Raw genomic sequence first — 21,017 nt, forward strand, 5'->3', positions numbered from 1 at the left:
TCAAAGCGTCCCACCCAGGAACCCAGGACCCCTCCCACTGTGCTCGCAGGCACCCCAGACCCTTCCCCTCGTGCACGCAGGCACAACCCAGAATAATCCCACAGCAGCCCCCATGCTCAATGCAGCGGGAGGGCAGGAGGTGCTCCAGGCACGCAGCAGCAGTTCCCCTGCGGCCTGTGGAGAGGCCCCTGGTGGAGCAGGCTGTCCCCCTGCAGCCCATGGGTCCCACACGGAGCAGATCGCCACACTGCAGCCCCCCCATGGGTGGAGGAGCCCCCGGTGGAGCAGGTGGCTGTGGCCTGGAGGAGGCTGCGGCCCATGGAGAGGAGCCCACGCAGGAGCAGGGGGTCTGGGGGATGCTGATGCCTGTGGGGGACCCGTGCTGGAGCAGTTTGCTCCTGGAGGATGGACCCTGTGGTACCGAGCCATGTGGGAGCAGTGCTTGAAGAGCTGCTGCCTGTGGGCAGCCCCCGCAGGCTGTGTCCGGGGCGTCTCGCGGGAGGGACCCCACGTGGAGCAGGGGCAGAGGGTGACCGTGAAGGAGCGGTGGAGACAAAAGCATCAGGGACTGACCGCAGCACCCATTCCCCCATGCTCTTTGGGGTAAGAAGGTGGAAGAGGGTGGATGGGAGGAAGGTGGTTTTGGTTTCTTTCCTTTGTTTCTAACTTCTGTAGCTTGTTAATAATAGCCAGTAGGTTTTATTAATTTCCATACTCTGAGTTTGTTTTGCCCTTCACAATAATTGTTGAGTGATCTCCCCATTCTTGTCTCAACCCTTGAGCCCTTTCCTCTCTTTGAGGAGGGGCAGTGAGCAAGCGGTTGTGGTGGAGCTCAGCTGCCCACCGGAGTAAAACCACCACAGAGGTGTGTCCCACAGTCACTGCATAGGCCAACAAGGAGTCTTGCAATGTGAATCCTTCACAGTGGATGAGAAGTTCCCCCTGCTCCCTTCTCTTTCTCCCTCTGTAGAGGTTCACAGTCCGAGGCAGTCGCGTGCTGTGACGGAGCAGGGGATCACGGTGGCAAGGCGCTTTTCCTCATCTAGGTCACTGGAGGCAGGCGAGGGAGCCACAAGGACCTGGCAAGTCGACTCCATGCTTCAAGACTTCCTCCAGCCAGAAGGAAAGAAGGGTAATGGTTGTAGGCGACTCCCTTCTGAAGGGAACAGAGGGCCCCGTATGTCAGGTAGACCCTACCCATAGGGAAGTCTGAAGCCTACCTGGGGCTCGGGTCAAGGCCATTCCCAGGAAACTTCCTGACCTTGTTAGCCCCTCCGATTTTTCCCCATTGGTGAGAATTCAGGCTGGCAGTGACGAAATTGCTGAGAGAAGCCTGGAGGCTTCCAAAAGGGACTTCAGGGGATAGAGGGAATTGCTGGATGCAGTGGGCACGCAGGTGGTGTTTTCCTCTATCCCTTCAGCCCTCCCCGAATTTGCCAGATGAGTGTCAGAAGATCTCTTTATATGGGAGAGCCCGAGTCTCCTTCCCAGGAGAACACCTTGCTCAGAGGATGCTGGTTTGAAGCCTACAAATCATTTGCCCTGCATTCAGAAATCTGGCCACAGCATTAAAGCTCTCTGCCAGCCTCATGGACAGTGTGGTTGAGGTCCTCCGCTTGTCGTGGGCTATCCCTTTTGCAAGGGAACCATTTCTAGCCACAGGAGGCAAATGACACCTCTGTCTTTGTGTATTCTCCCTTTTGCCATCCCAAGCCCTTGTCCCTAGCTTGCCCCTGAGTTTCCCTTGGTACTGTGAAACTCACAAGACACATCTGCAAAAGGCTTGGTCTGATTCTCACAACGGAAATAACACATTTGCTGTTCACAGAATGCTCCTGGTCAGCAAGGGAGACAAGCAGAAGGAATCAGAGGGAATGGTCACATGGCCATTGGAAAGGAGAAGCAAAGCCCAGAAGGGAGAAGGGAAGAAGACAAAGACCCCCACTACAAGACATGGTTTATTACATGCCAAGGTGGGCGACAGCACTTGGAATTACAGGCAGGCTGTTATCTGCACAGAACCGCTGCGTTCTTGCCAGTATGGTGGGGGCAACGGCTGCTCTTGCTCACTGCCTGGAAACTGCCCAAATTAGGGGGCTGAAGGCAAGTGTTGGCAGACTTCTTCCACCTTGGTAGAACCACGCCTTGTTTTCTGGACTGGGACGTCCTCTGCTCCACCTTCATCTGATCTGTAATAATGTTCAGCTGTGAAAACAGGGAAATGCAAAATAAGGAAATGCACAAGGCAGGAACACATGTTTTCACCTCCAATTACCAGTATGTGAAAAATTAGTGAAGGAAATTCCAGAAGCTACACACGGAACATCTGAAGGGAACCTGCAAATGACTCTTGCTTAGCAGTGTTAGCGTTAGTCCTGTGCAGCCCTCTTCATCCTCGAGTGTCCCTACTCCCTAAGCACTCAAACTGGGCATTCTTTGGAACACTACTCCTAAAATGCAGCTTCCGCATTCACCTTGAAAACGTTGAAAAGGATCTGCCTTTGAAAAGGCAAACATCTTCGTGCTGCCACCTGGCCCTACCGCAGCCTTCGGTGTGGCATGTCTTTGTCTGGTGCCTGTTCTCTCATTACCATTTGTACGGTCATTTTGTCTATTCTCCCTTTCCGTTCACTCTTTCCCTTATGGCTTTGCAGAAGAAGAAGGGCACTCTGTATTCTGCACCCCCGCCATGACCAGAGGTCTTCAGCCCTCCCCCATACAGTTGTGTACTCTTCTGATGCTTAGCAGTTGTTTTAGCATAAAGACGGTGTGTTTTGGACCCACAAAGGGATTCTAACTTGAGGCTCAGAAGCATAAGCTTGCTCACAGATATTCTTTCCGAGAGGTTGAGAATAACATTTATGAATGCTGACCTTAGCCACGCAGGCTTCAGTGGTGCTTCCGGTGGAGCTTAGCGTTGCTTTTGTCTAGACTCTGACGAGCTCTGAAAAAGTCAGATGCATGCAAGAATTATATTTGGTTACAGTTTGGCAAAGCTACTCTCCGGGTCTTTGACAAGCGTTTGACTTCTGAGAGTGGAAGGGATTAATGGCGTCTAAACACAAAAACATCATTTGATTTGAGGTTTTTGGAGAGCCTGCATCCATGGTGCAGAAGTATCGCCGATGCTGTGGATTTATGTGGCTTCTTCTGGAAGATGCATCACCTGCATAAAGAGTCAGGGATATCCTCCCCTGCCTAAGGAAAACTCCAATCTCAGACTTGCTGCCAAAATGGCAGCCAAAGCCATAGACTTCACAGAATCAGGTTCTGCTCTCTAGAAGGCTCATACTTCTTTAAGCATTCTTAGTTTGTTGCCACGACAATAGGACATGCAGTTCCTCTTTTCTGCCTTACATCGCTGTATTGGGTGTGCATGGCAAGGTTTGGGTTGCAAGGGGCTGCAGAGGTGGCCTCTATGAGAAGGATCTCCACGCTGCAGCCCCCCCATGGGTGGAGGAGCCCCCGGTGGAGCAGGTGGCTGTGGCCTGGAGGAGGCTGTGGCTCATGGAGAGCTCCCACGGGAGCAGGGCCCGGGCCGGAGCTGCAGCCCGTGGAGAGGAGCCCATGCAGGAGCAGGGGGGCTAGGGTGAGCTGCCACCCATGGGGGACCCGTGCTGGAGCAGTTTGCTCCTGGGGGATGGACCCCGTGGTACGGAGCCATGTGGGAGCAGTGCTTGAAGAGCACTGGACAGCCCCCGCAGGCTCAGTTCAGGAAGGACGGCATCCCGTGAGAGGGACCCCACGTGGAGCAGGCGCAGAGAGGGACTGTGCAATTGTAGGCATATTTACTGACATCATGTTGACCAGACATACAAAAGGGTTTTTAGGAGGAGAACGTACAAGGAAAAAGCAGCATCTTGCTCACATTCCAAAAAGCAGTCTAGACATACCTTTGCAGGTCATTTTCTAGAAGTCTTCTGAGCTTTCGTTCTTCCCGATAGTAGTGCTTGTACCTTTCCAGTTTTGCCTCAACAGACTCATTTGGAAAAGTATGCTCTTGCGGTGTCTTTCTCCCTCCATCCTCCTCTTCAGACTCAGCATCTCTGCTTCTGTGCGTTGGCTTCTTGCTCGGAGAAGCACAAGGAGGAGATCTTGACAGCTCTTGCATGTCTGGGGAGGCTGCCTGTGTCTGAAGAAGATAATGAAATTTCCATCACCACAAAGAAGAAGAGAACCATCCCCCCATCAGTCGCACATAGCCAGTTTCAAGGGCCCAGCCTCACTAAGGGCAGGGCACTTGCCTCCTCACTACCACCAGCAGTCAAGGCAGAACACGGAAACTACCACAGGTCAACGATCCTATTTCTCAGGAGGAGAAAGTAAGCCTTTTCCAAAGGCTCCATACATAATTCTGTTCAGTTCAGTGACTTCTGCGCCAGTGGAGAACAACGCCTCACAGAAGGAAAGAGGGGCAAGACCCCAAATACAAATATGTCCTGCGACTTCTGGTATGAGCACTTGTTCCTTGTCAGGCCCTTTCTTATCTCTGTCTCATGCTGTTGCTTTTGCTCGTGACCCACCTTGGACGTCTCCAGAAGATCTTTGATGTATGCCACCTCTTCTCTCAGCTGGCCATTGGTCTTCTCCAGTTTTCTCTGAGAGTCACGCAGAGCAGACAGCTCGTCTTGCAGGTCACAATTTTGTGCTTCTAGCTGCCTGCGTTTTTCAGACTCTATTTCCAGCTGCTGCGGAAGTTCTTTGAGCTGTGGAGAGGAAAGCACAAAGGGGTAGGGCGTCAAGATGGTGTTTGTCACCCTCTGACTTGGTATTGAAAGCAAAGTAAAGGCAGGCTCGTCTTTGAACAGAACAGCTTTTAGATCACTGCTGACAGGATTCCCCAAGTTTCCATCCTTCCTTGGTTCTTCTGCAGGGAGACTGGCCTGAAAGGTGCTAGGGACGCTCTTGCCCGAAATGCTCCTCTGCTCATGGGACATCAAACACGCCTCTACCCAGACACCAGAAAGAACGCCTATTGTGTGTGTTGGGGGGGGAAGCGCTGCAGTGCAGAACGGAGTAGGCACGAGCAACCAATGCTCTTCCTGCCGTTACTCTGAAAGCTTTGCAAACAGTGCCTCAGGAGGCCATTTTGGCAGAGCTGCTGGAGGAAGGCCTTTTCTCTCCTGGTCAAAGCTGATGTGTGGTTGCAAGTATACGGAGGATATAGCAGATGTTCCATTAAGTCCCAAAGGTCAACTGCGGTGCTGTCTTGCCCTCATCCTCCAGAAACAGACCCTTTTTTATACCTACTAAAAATACACTCGGGAGGTTCCTGCCTTTTATAAATAGAAAAAAAAATATCAGAAAAATAAAAAAAATCAAAAACAAAATTAATCTTCATATTACAGTGCCTACACACAATGCTATTTCCTTTCAAATAACAGAACTCTTCGAATGGCAGTGAAGCCACGAGAATGCTACGAGCCTTTGGACTAAGAATGGGCCACCACAAGGGCACTTGAGGCCTTCTACAGAACCTTCTAAAGCACACGTGTGCCTTAGCAGCACCTCTCAGTAACGAGGGGAAAGGTAGCTAAAGGGTTCCATGCAACTGAACAAGACACCCACGGCAGCTCAAAAGCACTTCTTGGTCCTCGACATCAGGGTGCCCCTGGCTAGGGAAAGACAGGCTGAGACAGCGGCTGGTGAGCGGCAAGTTACAAAAGCGTCACTGGCTCAACTCCTAAGACAGGGCTCCAGAAGTGATCTTGGGCAGAGCCAACTTCAGACAGGTGGAGTTGCTCCTGCCAGACCTGAAAAGTGCTGTGGGCCTGTGCCATGGCCTGTGAAGCCACTGAGCCCGCCAGCCTTGCTGTGACTCTCAGCTCGTCCTTCCTCCACAGAGCAGCCTGCCCTCAGAGTGCCCTCACAGATACTGCTCTGCACGTTCATTTTGACTCATAACGACAACTGCATCTGCGTTCACCTGCTATGGATGACAACAGAAGGAGCACCAAGGAGAGAACAGACAACTCACAATACAAGAAGCAGCATGGAAAAGAACATCACAGGCATGAACATTAACAGACAAAAGAAAAAATCACAAAATCCTGCAGAATCCAGAGCTCATGTTTACCTATCACATAGCCAGTTTCAAGGGCTCAGCCTCACTAAGGTTAGGCCACTCTGCCTCCTCACTACCACCAGTTGTCAAGGCAGAACCCAGAAACTGCCCCAGGTCAACCGTTCATTTTAATCTGGTCAACACCAGTTCTCAGCACTCCGTTTTTACCTCAGAGCTAGTACTAAGACATTTTGCCTCTGTAAGACAGTGCTCTGCTTGTAAGCCTTTTCCAAAGGCTCCATACACAATTTGCGGGGACTTCTGTGCCAGTGGAGAACAACGCCTCACAGAAAGAAAGAGGGGCAAGACCCCAAATACAAATATGTCCTGCGACTTCTGGTATGAGCACTTGTTCCTTGTCAGGCTCTTTCTTATCTCTGTCTCATGCTGTTGCTTTTGCTCGTGACCCACCTTGGAAGTCTTCAGAAGATCTTTGATGTATGCCACCTCTTCTTGCAGCTGGCCATTGGTCTTCTCCAGTTTTTCCTGAGAGTCACACAGAGCAGACAGCTCGTCTTGCAGGTCACAATTTTGTGCTTCTAGCTGCCTGCGTTTTTCAGACTCCATCTCCAGCAGCTGCGAAAGTTCTTTGAGCTGTGGAGAGCAAAGCACAAAGGGGTAGGGCGTCAAGATGGTGTTTGTCACCTTCTGACTTGGTATTGAAAGCAAAGTAAAGGCAGGCTCGTCTTTTAACAGAACAGCTTTTAGGTCACTGCTGACAGGATTCCCCAAGTTTCCATCTTTCCTCGGTTCTTCTGCAGGGAGACTGGCCTGAAAGGTGCTAGGGACGCTCTTGCCCGAAATGCTCCTCTGCTCATGGGACATCAAACACGCCTCTACCCAGACACCAGAAAGAACGCCTATTGTGTGTGTTGGGGGGGAAGCGCTGCAGTGCAGAACGGAGTAGGCACGAGCAACCAATGCTCTTCCTGCCGTTACTCTGAAAGCTTTGCAAACAGTGCCTCAGGAGGCCATTTTGGCAGAGCTGCTGGAGGAAGGCCTTTTCTCTCCTGGTCAAAGCTGATGTGTGGGTGCAAGGATACGGAGGATATAGCAGATGTTCCATTAAGTCCCAAAGGTCAACTGCGGTGCTGTCTTGCCCTCATCCTCCAGAAACAGACCCTTTTTTATACCTACTAAAAATACACTCGGGAGGTTCCTGCCTTTTATAAATAGACAGAAAGCGAAACCAAAACCCTCACAAAAGAAACAAAGGAGTAACAAACAAACAAACGAAAGACAAAACGGGAACTTAATCTTCATTTTACACTTCCTAGACATGATGCCATTCACTATCATTTAACAGAATTCTTCAATGAGCCACCACAAGGGCACTTGACTCGTTCTACACTACCCGCTATGTTTGACAACAGAAGGAGCACCGAGGAGAGAACAGACAACTCACAATACGAGAAGCAGTATAGAAAAGAACAACACAGGTACAAACATTAACAGACAAAAAAAAAAGAAATCACAAAATCCTGCAGAATCCAGAGCTCACCTTTGCTGTTAATTTATCAACTTCACGGGCCCCCTCAGAGCAGCTGCTCGTCATGTCTTCTGCAGTATTAAACTGGGTCTCTCTTTCTCTGGCCTCATATTTGCTTAGTTTCTGCAGAGCTGCGTCCAGATGCCTCCTTAACCTGCGCAGCAAGTTAGTCAAGAAAACAATGAGGTGAAGGAACTACCAGCCTGTTTCACATTCTCAGACATAAACAGCATAGAGGTGGCTTGCTTCTTCTTTAACGTGCTTGACAGACCAGGAGTTACTGAGAAAAACCAGCATTCCAGTGCCACAGATCACTTGGAGGGTCCACCTTGCGCCTCAACGGAGGAACAAATGGAGAAGGGACTTCCTTCCCTCCCAGGAGACTTGCAGGGCAACCTGCATTTGAAGTTCTTTTGGCAGCTCTGTAAAAGCATAGGCACGCTTACAGAAGAGCCTTGTAAGGCCTAGCGTGAGGCTTGAATTTGCTCACAGACAGTTACCCTCACCTACTTTTACAATCAGCCTCCATGAAGCTTGATTTCTACTCTATGGGATCTCTCTTTAAAGTGCTAACAAGCCATACCTGTCACATTCTCTCTGCAGTTCACTGTTCCTTTTCATTTCCTGCTCGAGACGCACTTCGACTGGGCTTTTCAACTCGACCTGCTTCTTCTCTTTCCTTCTCTCACACTGACACTTTCAAAACAGAAGAGATACATTGCATAATCAGGCTGGAGATCTGTTACTAGTGAGGTTCCACAGGGCTCCATTTTATGAGGAGTCCTCTTCAATGTTTTCATAAATGATTTGGATGAAGGACTTGAAGGCTTTCTGAGCAAGTTTGCGGATGATACCAAATTGGGTGGAACTGTTAAGTGTGGTGAGGCCTTGCGGAGAGATCTGGAGAAATTAGAGAGCTGGGCAATCATCAACAATGTGAAGTTGAACAAGAGCAAGCACTGGATTCTGCACTTGGGAAGGGGCAACCCTGGCTACACGTACAGACCGGGGAAGAGATGCCGGGAGGCAGTCCCGCAGAAAGGGCTGTTGGGGTTTTCATCAACAGCAAGCTGAGCGTGAGCCAGCAGGGTGCCTTGGCGGCCAGGAAGGCCAACCGTATCCTGGGGCACATCAAGAACGGCCTGGCTAGCCAGTCAAGGGAAGTGAATGTCCTGCTCTTCTCTGCGCTGATGCGGCTTCACGTAGAGCACTGGGTGCAGTTCTGCGCGCCACAGTTTAAGAAAGATATAAAGCTGCGAGTGAGCGTCCAATGGAGGGCAACAAAAACGGTAAATGGTCTCCATGATCCTTGTGGGTCCCTTCCAACTCGGATATTCTATCATTCTCTGATGCCGTCTGCTCACAAGGAGGTGGCTCCTAACACACTGCCTTGCACCTCCAGCTTATGAAAAGCTCCTCCAAAGGCCCGTTGTGTTGGTCACCAGCAGAAGGGGGGGAAGAAGGGAAGAGAAAGCACAACCGCTCTCAGATTTATCCCTATAGTGCAGCCTTTCCATACCTCAGCTTGAAATACGTTCAGTTGCGCTCGCAAGCACTGTATGCCTTTCTCCATGTCACTGCGCTGGCTCTCAGTATATTCCCGTGCGGCTTCTTGTAACCTTAATAGTCTTTGAAGAGCAACAGGAAGCTCCAGCTGCAGCTGTCTGTCTCGATCCTAAAGAAATGGGGTTCCGTGAGCATGACAAAGTCAGTGAGAACATGGGAATATGAGCCGTGCTGTTACTCTTCGTTCTACTATTAGGTTAGTCTTCTGAGTGAAATGAAGGGTCAGACGCACACAAGCACCAGGCATCTGCGCAGCTGGGAACCTCTCTCCATCTTTCTTAGCTTCGACTATCAGCAGCTCTCTGTATGAGCCATGCTCTGCTATCCGTTGGTTGTTGGCCTAAAACTTGTCCATCTAAAGGTTATTTTAGTGCTGGTGGCGTACGGTCAAAAGCAATAATCCACTTAGGGCCTGTTCTTTTGAGAAGCTCAGAAGATTTCAAGCAGCAGGAAGAACCTTTGCTGCTTCATTATGTAGAATATGCTTCCCCTCGACTGGAACTGTAACTGAAAGACCGGCTGCAGCAGGACCCAGGTCTCCTAGCAGTTTCACCAGCTCAGTGCAAACTGAAGAGCTGGGCTGGAGCACAAGAAGTTCAAGGGCCCCCAGTCACAAACATGTGGCAGAGGCAGCAACAGAGGGAAGCGAGCCCAGAGGTAAACTTGCCCCAAAGTAAGCGAGCCAAGTGGCAGCCAGTGGGCCCTTCACAGAAAGTACCTCGTGATCCGTGGGCAATTCAGCCTCTTCCTCCTGCTCTGCTCCTACAGCTGGCAGGGCGCCTACAAGGGACGGACAAAGCAAGACAGTGTTAGCATTCCTGGCACTCTGCGTTTCCCTGCCAGTCAAGCCCTGACCCCAAATACGGGAAAGGGTCTGACATCAGGCCACAGTCCTCATCAGCTCTTCCACACTACAGGATCCTACCTTCTCCATCCAAAGCACGTGTGTGAAATAGAAAACGCTCAGTCGTCAGAGGGCAAAATCTGCTGGGGACTACTGTGTCTTGCGCAGCATCAGCAGAAGCTTCTCCCGTCTTTTCACAGTGTGCGCGTTCTACCAGTTTCCTGGCAATGCTACGCGTAGAAAGAGAGAACGTACAGGCAGTCAGATCCAAAACATCCTTGCTCAGGATCCTTGCTCTTGCCGAGGACAGCAACTGACTTGGAACCGGTTCAGAACTGTCTGTGTGCGGTGTCAGTCTCCCCATGATGGTGGACCTGCTACGCCACCAGGGATCTCTTTGAGGGTTTATCTGAAGGGACACTGGTAAGATCTCCACTGAAAGAACAGGCGCCTCTTCCCTGCTCAGTGGAGTGGAACTGGGCTTAGCAACACAAGCGGGATTTCTAGGAGAGCCTTGTGGGTGGAAGTTCTCCTCTACTTCCAAATCCTCTCTTGACTTGGGAAGGAGACTTATGAGAAGACATCACTGAGCCCAGCTTCAAGAATGGTCTGAAGATATCATTAAGCCTTCGTGCATCTACCACTAAGGGTGACAAATCAGCACAGACACTCTGACAACTCTGTTAGCTGCTCTGACAGTGACTCAACACTGAAAGAAAGAGTGCCTCTTTCCTGGCCAGTGGAGTGGAACTGGGCTTAGTAACGCAAGCGGGATTTCTAATTTTCTTTTCATTAAACTTTGTGCATCTACCACAGAGGGTGACAAATCAGCATGGACACTCTGACAACTCAGCCGCTCTGACAGCGACGTACAAAACACTCACCCAATGTGTCCCGAGTGGAGAGCATAATCCACAGCCGTGTAGCCAGCAACATCTTTGCAAGCAATGGTAGCACCGTAGGAAAGAAGTAGCTCTACTACATCCATTTCCCCAACAGAAGCGGCAAGCATAAGAGCAGTCCTAAAGCATCCAAAAGATGATTTATGAAACATAGCAGCATTTGCAGGCTCTGTGTTGTTATTATTCTACCCCCTGTCTACTCCCCAAACAATTCCCTCCCCGATTCCTACAAGCTCAGGGAAAGCAAAGCCACACACAGGGGAGTGTTGCAGGACTGAGGCTGGAAGGCACCTCGGGACGCCTCCTGGCCAACCGCCTCCCCAGAACAGAGTCAGCCCAGACCACGAGTCCAGACCACGTTGCTCAAGGCTTCTTCCACGCTGCTCTTCAAAGCCTCCAAGGATGGAGGCTGCTCAAACCCCTGGCACCACCTGCTCCCCTGATTAACCTTCCTTATGCCGAGAGGGTTTCTCCTAAGCAGCTCTGGGAAGGCCTCTTGTTTCACTTAATGCCCATTGTCTCTCGGACAACACTGACTCTCTTTCTCCTGATCCTTCCAGTGACAATGCTAAGGAGACCCGCATGCACTTTGGAGCAATGCCTCACCTTCCAAAGTCATTTTTATCACACACAGTCGCTCCTTTTTGAAGAAGAAAGTTTACCATCTCTTCATGATTGCTGGAGATGGCAAGGAGAAGCGGGGTATTTCCCTCCTGAAAGGATAAAGAACCCCAGTCAGAACAGCCCAGATGAATTAGGTGCCTTTCCCAAAGAGCAGCGCTACCCAAATTCAAAACTTACCCAGTTCTTTGCTTCAAGGTGTGCACCATGCTCAACCAACATCTCTGCTAGAGATGTGTTAGGAGCTGCGGCAGCCAGGTGAAGGGCAGAGTTGCCTCTGTAACCTTCCAGGTTTGGGTCGGCATGGTGCTCTAGCAGAATCGCCACGCATTCTTCATGCTGGCTCTCCACTGCCTGCAAACAACACAAAGAAAAGGAAGGACTTGTGCCATGTTTCAGTCTGTCACAGCTACAGCAGCTTCCCGGTGCTGGAAGATAAGAGCATCTTCCAAGACGAGCTCGTGTACGCCTATTACGTGCCGATTACAACTTTCAGGTTTCTCTACAGGTTGGTGTGAAGAATGCAGCAAGACACTTGTCACTTGAAGCACAATCGATAAAGTCCCACTTAGAGCAGAGTAACGTGTTCCACATACCTTCATCAGTGGCGTTCTGCCAGTGTTGTCGCAAAGGTTCAGCAGGCACTTCTCTTGCACCAGGAATCGAACAACATCTGCATGGCCGTTCGCACAAGCAAGGTGCAGAGGTGTCCTAAAACCAAAATAAATTAGCTTTCCACAGGCAGGCAGTGCCCGAAATCACTCCCGGCTCTGGAACACGCGCAGGGCCACAAGTCTCCACTTGCCAATGCCAAGCAGAACGTAAGCTTTGGAGGCTGTGGAACTCCATGAAGACTCTGAAGTCTGTGTAAGCCTCCGAGTTTTTCCACGATCAAAACGGCACAAAAGCAGCAGAAGGGCGGTGACCGCCGCGACGCTGATCACCCACCAGACAGGAGAGAACTGCTAATGCCCGAGCGGCTGCTAAACAGCCCCACAGGGAGAGGACAGGGCGGTGGCGGTCGGCGGCACACCCTTCGAGCAGCGCTCGAGCCGCCCCAGCAATTCCAAGCAAAGCTGGATTTTTCCCCTCTGCCAGATGAGAGGGAAAAGCCCTCGCAGTGATCAGCCCTGACCCAGGCTTCCAGGGGAGGCGGTGCCCTTGCTGCCGTGCTCCTGACTCTGCCCTGCACTTCAGCCGTCTCTCCGCGCAGGGCTGAAGGCTTTGCCAAGGGCTGCTAGGAGCACGTTCTCCTGACTATGGCCAGTGCCAGTGACTGCCTGGCCGGACAAGGCCCAGTCTCAGCCCTCCATCGCCTCAGCTCTTGCTGACACCTGCTGCAGAAGGAGGGTTGGTGCCAGAGCCGCGTGCGCAGTGGCACCAGGCTGAAGCTCGCACGCCACGGGAGAGCGGTCCCAGCCCAAGCCTTTAAGATGCCCCCCAGCCCCTCACCTCTTTGCCTGGTCCAGACGGTTTTTGCGTAGTTTCTTCAGCCACCAGTGCTGTCTCAGCCGGGCCAGGTCGCCACGGGCAGCCGCGCGGTGCAGCCCATGCAGGCCCTCCTCTGGCAGCTGGTGGGCATCGCTGTCTCTGGACAGCAAAGTGCTGCTGGGCATCGGATGCTCCTGGTGCCCCAGGAGCCTCTCCATGCTGCAGCAAGGATGTGGGCACAAGCCCACCTGGGGCCACTGGAGCCCTGCGGGCCCTGCTTGGGTCCGACACGGACAGGCGCAGGGGCAGGGGAGCCGAGCCCCGAGCAGCGGCTGTGGCCTGGCGCTCCCAGGCAGGGCAGGGACGCACCGAGACTCCCAGCCAGGGCAGTGCTCTTGCTCCCACAGCAGAGGCAACAGCACTGAGCACTGCTGGGGGCAGGGGTGCATATATACTGTGTCTCAGCATTACGTCACATGATGTCACAATGGGCATCATCAGGGGCGTCACTAGGTGTCACAATGGGCGTCACTAGGTGTGGCCTTAGGTTGGAGGGCCACACTCCCCCACAGTCCTGCAGTGACTGCGGCAGTTTCTGGCTCCTGCCTTCAGAGCTCTTTGTGCCTCAGTTGACATTCTTCCGCAGCGTGGATGGGGATCTCGGGCCATGCGACGGGGCTGGGCTCCTCAGGAGGCATCGAGAACATGCCTGGCTGGCAAGGGCACTGCATTACTTCCCTGGGGCCATGGTTGAGCTGGCACCTGCCCCAGTTGTACTGGGTCTGGCTGGGATGGAGCTAACATGCCCTGCAGCAGCCCATACAGGGTTGTTCTCTGCACTTGTACAGAATCATTAAGGCTGGAAGTTGCCTTCAGGATCATCTGGTCCAACCATCACCCTACTACCAATGTCACTCACTAACCCACGTCCCTAAGCGCCAGGTCCAACCTTTCCTTGAACACCCCCAGGGACAGTGACGCAGTGACGCCACCACCTCCCTGGGCAACCCGCTCCAATGCCCGACTGCTCTTTCTGAGAAGAAATGTCTCCTAATTTATAAGCTTATCCTCCCCTGGTGCAGCTTGAGGCCATTCCCTCCAATCCTGCCACTAGCTACCTGAGAGAAGAGGTGGACCCCCAGCTCGCCACACCTTCCTTTCAGGTAGCTGTAGACAGCAATGAGGTCTCCCCTGAGCCTCCTCTTCTCCAGACTAAACAACCCCAATTGCCTCAGCCGCTCCTCACAGGACTTGTGTTCCAGGCCCCTCACCAGCTTCGCAGCCCTTTTCTGGACACGTTCCAGGGCCTCGATGTCCTTCTGGCACTGAGGAGCCCAAAGCTGAACACAGTACTCAAGGTGCAGCCTCACCAGAGCAGAGTACAGAGGAAAAATCACCTCCCTGTTCCTGCCGGCTACGCTGTTCCTGATACTAGCCAGGATGCCATTGGTCTTCTTGGACACCTGGGCACACTGCTGGCTCATGGTCAGGCCAGCATCGACCAACACGCCCAGATCCTTTTCCTCTGCACAGCTCTTGAGCCACTCTCCCCCAGGCCTGTGGCGCTGCGTGAGATTGTTGTGGCCAAAGTGCAGGACCCGGCACTTAGCCATGTTGAATGTCATCCCATTGGCCTCTGCCCATCGAAGCATCCCGTCCAGGTCACTCTGCAGGGCCTTCTGTATTTTAGGAGTAGTTTTAGCTGTATTTTAGGAGTAGTTTTCCAAAGAATGCCCAGTTTGAATGCTTAGGGAGTAGGGACACTTGAGGATGAAGCGGGCTGCACAGGACTAAGGCTAACAACACTGGTGTGCAATAGTCCTTTGCAGGTTCCCTTTAGATGTTCTGCGTGGAGCCTGTGGAATTTCTTTCACTAACTTCTGAAATGCTTGTAGTTGGAGGTGAAAACATGCGTTCCTTCCTTAAGCATTTCCCTCTTATTGTGCCTTTCCCTGTTTTCACAGCTGAACATTGTTACAGATCAGATGAAGGTGGAGCAGAGGACGTCCCAGTCCAGAAAACAAGGCATAGTTCTACCAAGGTGGAAGAAGACTGCCAACACTTGCCTTCAGCCCCCTAATTTGGGCAGTTTCCAGGCAGTGAGCAAGAGCAGCCATTGCCCCCACCATGCTGGCAAGAACACAGCGGTTCTGTGCAGATAACAGCCTGCCATTAATTCCAAGTTCTGTCGCCCACCTTGGCATTTAATAAACCATGTCATGTAGTGCGGGTCTTTGTCGTCTTCTCTTCTCCCTTCTGGGCTTTGCTTCTCCCCTCCCCTACTCATTTGACCGTTCCCTCTAATTCCTGCCGCTGGCAGGGGCACAGCATTACTTCCCCATCCATCCATAGCTGCGGTTGATCTGCCAGTTGTCCTAGCTCACCCCCGCACTCTCCCAGGCACAGGGCAGCACCGTGCCCACATGCAGGGACAGTCCCCCCCTGACGTCCAGCTCCTGCGGGGCCATTCTTCACTTGTGCTGCCACAGTGGTGCTGCTGCATTGGTGACAGTGGCTGAAGGTGTTCCCGTGCTCCAGACCGTCTGGGTGCAGATGGCCCTCCCCAGATTTGCCAGAGGAATGGCAGAAGATCTCTTCCTATAGGAGTATTGGGTTTACATAGCCAGGTTTTATCTGCAGGGCGCTGCAGGGGTAGCCTCTGTGAGAAGAGTCCAGAAGGAGCCCCATGTTAGATAAGGGCCAGATTCCGTTGGCTCCAAAGGGACCTGATGCTGGCCAGAGATGAGCTAAAAATTGCTCTTTGTGCATCCGTGAGAGCATGTTTAAGAAAGGGAAAACAAACAAACCACACAGTGACACAACTGCAGCTGGGAGAGTGAGGAGTGAGAACCAGCCCTGCAGCTGTCGGATAACCCAACTGAAAGCCCTGGGACAAACTGACACAACGACCAGCGTTTTGTGCCGTAAGCCAATTTATTGCTGCGTGACATTATTTTATATAGTGTCAAAGCGTCCCACCCAGGAACCCAGGACCCCTCCCACTGTGCTCGCAGGCACCCCAGACCCTTCCCCTCGTGCACGCAGGCACAACCCAGAATAATCCCACAGCAGCCCCCATGCTCAGTGCAGCGGGAGGGCAGGAGGTGCTCCAGGCACGCAGCAGCAGTTCCCCTGCGGCCTGTGGAGAGGCCCCTGGTGGAGCAGGCTGTCCCCCTGCAGCCCATGGGTCCCACACGGAGCAGATCGCCACACTGCAGCCCCCCCATGGGTGGAGGAGCCCCCGGTGGAGCAGGTGGCTGTGGCCTGGAGGAGGCTGCGGCTCATGGAGAGCCCCCGCAGGAGCAGGCCCCGGGCCGGAGCTGCAGCCCATGGAGAGGAGCCCACGCAGGAGCAGGGGGTCTGGGGGATGCTGATGCCTGTGGGGGACCCGTGCTGGAGCAGTTTGCTCCTGGAGGATGGACCCTGTGGTACCGAGCCATGTGGGAGCAGTGCTTGAAGAGCTGCTGCCTGTGGGCAGCCCCCGCAGGCTGTGTCCGGGGCATCTCGCGGGAGGGACCCCACGTGGAGCAGGGGCAGAGGGTGACCGTGAAGGAGCGGTGGAGACAAAAGCATCAGGGACTGACCGCAGCACCCATTCCCCCATGCTCTTTGGGGTAAGAAGGTGGAAGAGGGTGGATGGGAGGAAGGTGGTTTTGGTTTCTTTCCTTTGTTTCTAACTTCTGTAGCTTATTAATAATAGCCAGTAGGTTTTATTAATTTCCATACTCTGAGTTTGTTTTGCCCTTCACAATAATTGTTGAGTGATCTCCCCGTTCTTGTCTCAACCCTTGAGCCCTTTCCATCATATTTTCTCCTCTTTTTCCCTTTGAGGAGGGGCAGTGAGCAAGCGGTTGTGGTGGAGCTCAGCTGCCCACCGGAGTAAAACCACCACAGAGGTGTGTCCCACAGTCACTGCATAGGCCAACAAGGAGTCTTGCAATGTGAATCCTTCACAGTGGATGAGAAGTTCCCCCTGCCCCCTTCTTTTACTCCCTCTGTAGAGGTTCACAGTGTCTTATAGTTTCCCTATCTCGGCTGTGCCCTCTCCTTGAAGCTTCACCATGACCTCTGTTGTGGGTCCAACTGCAGGCTTTTTTAAACTTTTGTGGTAGACAGTTTTACAAAATGAATTGTTTAATCTTTTTTATACTTCCCACGTTCAATGTTTCTTTTAAGATTAGAGAAAGGTCTTTAGTCAAGAGAAACCCAGCTCTGTGCAGAGACAGGTGCATAATTAGGCAGAACTTTTTCAACAGACCAGTTTATACTTGGACAGGACTTTCACACTGCCCTGTTTCCTTCCAGCCTGCGCTGCCCAAGAAGGAATGAATTCCTTTCAGTAAAGAGTAGTCCTCTCAGAAACGTGTTGCTGCTTTCCATGTGCACATTTTGCCACCTAGTGGCGCATCATGTTGCTGGACCATTTGCCTCTAAAGATTACACCTTGTTTATACAATAAAAAACAATCTGTCCCTGCTGTTGGAGTCCTTCATCACGCAGCAAGGTGCAGCTATCCATTCGGGCTACTAACTGTACTGCTATGAAGAAGGGTTCAGGAGACTAGGTTTTCTTGAACAGTCAGTCTGGGGAAATATCCTCTGTCAAAACTACAGGGATACTTAAAATCTGTGCTTTTATTAAGCTTAGTAGAGTTCTGTGTTATTTAAGCAAGTACACATTATATGACCACCCTTGTTCCTTATTTGGAGATGAATCTGAAAAAGAATTTTGGGGGAATATCTAAAATAAAAAGTCACATTTTGATGGGATTGTTTATTCCACAGATGAGCCCCAGAACAGCTAGGTATGCTGCATCTGTGAAATGCAGCAGCTGTGTTGTGCAGGTAGCTAAACCAGCTCCAGGGAACTGATGTCAAATTGCTTTAGAAGAATTTAAGAGATTCATAAAATCCATAAAAATTGCTTTGGGTGGAAGGGACCTTAGTGATCATCTAGTTCCAATCTTCCTTGCATGGAATCATTTCGGTTGGAAAAGACCTCTAAAATCATCAACTCAAACCATCACATAACACTACCAAGTCTACCTCTATGCAATGCCCCTAAGCATCATATTCACAAATCTCTTAAATACCTCCAGAGACAGGGACGTCACAACTTCCCTGGTCTGCCCATTCCAATGCCTAACCACCATTTCCATGAAGAAGTTCTTTCTAATACCCAATCTAATTTTCCCCTGGTGCAACTTGAGGCTACTTCCTTCTACCCTATCACTTGTTACCTGAGAAGAGAGACATCCATCTTGCTACAACTTTCTTTCAGGTAGTTTTAGAGGATCATATGTAGCCACCTTCCTGAGCTTTCACCCACTATTGAAACTGTATATATACCTTGGAAATTAGTCTGTCTAGCTTGTGTTGTGAGGCTATGAAAAGTGTCTTTTTGTATCCATAAATCAGATGCCTGATGTAGGTCACCTCACATCAGAAAAATGTTATGATCCTCCCATTAGTAAGTATCAGCATGGGTGGTATGTGCTAAAAGGCACACATGTCCTAAGTGGGACTGATTTCACACACAGGAGTAGACATGCCGTAAAGTATATATATTCATGGAGTGTTTCAGAAATGTCCTGATTTCCTGAAAAAGTTATCTCAGAGCAGTCTTTTGTCAAAGCAGCTTTAATGAGGCAACCCTCAGGAGCAATCTTGCAGAACAGCACTGAAATAGTCAAATATTCTCCAGTAGGTTATAGCATCTGATGAAATGCTATGCAATGCTTACCTTTGATAATCAGGCTTTTCTGGTAATGCATTTTTCTAAGAAAATAGCAGGTTTTGTTTCCCAAGGTATATAAACACTGTGCAGTAGACAGTCTAGTCAGAGGCGCTATTAAAATCCCAACTCATAGTAGCACTTCTTTTGAGATAACGAACAAAGGTACTAGCGTGCATGGTAGTACCGCTTTCTTAGCGCAATTAGATTATGTTCCCATAGCTAGATTTGCTCTTATAAGGAAGTGAGCTCGTTTAGCAGTATTTTCACCCTATTCATAAATATGCCATAAGAACAGACCCTTAACCCCCCACCTCATTTGTTGTGTCTACAGAGCAGTTTCCTCACCGAGCTCCAGTGGCTCACCTCTCTCATGGAACATGTGTGAAAGCTGCTAAATTGCTTTCCCCTCATGGAAAATTCACAGATGGTGGCTGCCCAATTGCTACACCACTTCCAGATGTCTAGTTGATATATGTTTATTTAGTAAGCAACTATGGTGATTTAGGATGATCTTGCCACCAGCTGCTTGTTACTGCCTTCTACTTAGACTAGAAGGGGCTGGCTTTCACTTCTGAGTTTAATCTAAGCATTCTCTGATGGGTTTTACCTTTTAAAGTGATCAGCTGCTTTTTTTTTGCCTGAAGCTGATGAGGAAACACTACACAAAACAATTCATATACTCTGTAATATCTTTAGATGGAGATACTTGGCTGTTGTTTGCAAAAGTACTCTCTGGTTACATGGAGCTGTAGGATAGTAATTCTGAGATAGAGTCAGTAACCAGAAATTGAAAGTGGCAAGTCTTCATCACTCCAGTAGAATCCAAGAGGAGTGAATAGTCATAGCCTGAATGAAATACAACACGAAGAATTTTGTGTCTTTTCTGTGCTCCTTCTTGGGGTATGCATTTTATTTCTAAAAATCTATTGCTCCCAGGCAAGAACTAAATTTGAATTCTTACAAAGCTAGAAAAGAGAGGAAGAAAAAGGTTTCTAATAACAAAGATAATCTGAATGTATATTTTATTACTAAGGTACTAAATCTTTCATAATCATAGAATCATAATAAATTGAAGAGTTAATTTGCTAATACATAATGAGTCCAACAAATATAAATGATACATGTAAACCCACATAAGTAGTCCCAGTAAGTAAGTCAGATTCCCTGCAACATCTCATGAACCCCATTTTACCTACTTTTTACTGCAGAACAGGGTTATGTACTGTGCCAAGCTGGTGACAGAACCCTTTCCTTATCTTAAAGTGGTCTAATATTATTAAGGAACAACAGTCTGTTTGTTTGTTTGTTTTTGTTGTTGTTTTGTTTTGCTTTGTTTTGTTTTAATTTGCTGAGGGTGGGAGGGTTTGAAATTCAGTTGTGTCTTGGGTCCAAGGATTGTGGTTTCCAGTACTCTTAAGACCATCTTCACTTACAAATAATTTTCAGTGTGCTTAGTTTAAAATTTTAGTATCATAGAATGAAAGTAAAAGACTCATTTAATAATTAAGCCTTGTAGTGGTTATTGCTATTGTCTGTAATAATGGTCCTTTAAACATCTGAGAGAAGCTGAGAAACTTCCAGGTAGCTATAAGAGTGACATAAAAAAGAGTGACCTAAAGAAATTATTCTCTTGAAGTGAGGCATAAGTGAGGCATTTTTATAACTAATTAAAATGAATAGCTAGAAATAGTGAGGTAACACTTCTTTCTCCATGGCTGGTGGTTGACTGGCTCTGGCTGCATCTGTTGTTTACACAGCAAGCCAGTTACTCTTTTTTTTTTTTTTTTTTTTTTTGTGGTGGTGAGTAGATGGGGTTAGTATTGAACAGTTTGCTGAATGCAGTTAGCTGTTTGTTACCACCCTTCCCCATTCTGGCACCTGGCAGTTGTTACAAGCACTTGTTTCTCACCTCACATTTAAATATCAAATTGACTAGCAGTACAGATCTTTCTGCAAAAGGCAGGGAGTGCTGTACTGCATATATAACTTTGTTTTTATTATTTTTTTTAATTTTATTTTTTATTTTCTGTATAAAACTTTGATCCATAAGTAGAGGAAAAACAGGCTTTTATTGGCCTACCAGTAATTATTGAAGAACAACTATCTTTTCAGTAACTACAGTAAGAGGCAAATAAGCAATAAATACTAAGGTGTTTAATGAAATTGCAATATCTCCCTAAAATGCAAGATTACAATTGGTGAATGCATTTTTAATGTAATTAAAAGGCAGGTAAGCAAATAATCATCCATGCAATATAAAGACTGGAAAGTGTAGGTTAAATATGTTTTGCAGCATTAGGTGTTTAAAAGTATTGATTTCTGTAGTTGCAGATGACTCAGAAAAATGTTATGCTAAAGAAAAAA

The 21,017-nt window shown here is 49.6% G+C and overlaps 1 protein-coding gene and 1 long non-coding RNA gene across 2 annotated transcripts; one reads left to right on the forward strand and one right to left on the reverse strand.

The window, feature by feature from the left end:
- The first annotated feature begins 469 nt into the window (after nucleotides 1-469).
- On the forward strand, nucleotides 470-2,859 carry LOC311439478. Its single transcript, XR_014694743.1, has 2 exons — nucleotides 470-1,132; nucleotides 1,829-2,859. It is a non-coding gene; the product is annotated as an uncharacterized lncRNA (long non-coding RNA).
- Nucleotides 1,946-15,120, reverse strand: LOC311439474 (uncharacterized protein). Its single transcript, XM_084525193.1, has 11 exons — nucleotides 12,939-15,120; nucleotides 12,083-12,197; nucleotides 11,472-11,840; nucleotides 10,848-10,985; nucleotides 10,045-10,193; nucleotides 9,838-9,899; nucleotides 9,073-9,228; nucleotides 8,137-8,249; nucleotides 7,566-7,707; nucleotides 6,476-6,658; nucleotides 1,946-4,706 (listed from the first exon to the last, which is right to left on the reverse strand). The coding sequence occupies exons 3-11, from the start codon at nucleotides 11,528-11,530 to the stop codon at nucleotides 4,359-4,361; spliced, it is 1,350 nt and encodes a 449-aa protein (XP_084381319.1). The 5' UTR covers nucleotides 11,531-11,840; nucleotides 12,083-12,197; nucleotides 12,939-15,120; the 3' UTR covers nucleotides 1,946-4,358.
- Between the last annotated feature and the right edge of the window lie 5,897 nt (nucleotides 15,121-21,017).

Source organism: Aythya ferina, assembly GCF_964211825.1.
Source record: "Aythya ferina genome assembly, chromosome: 1".
In the NCBI taxonomy this organism is placed as follows: Eukaryota; Metazoa; Chordata; class Aves; order Anseriformes; family Anatidae; genus Aythya; species Aythya ferina.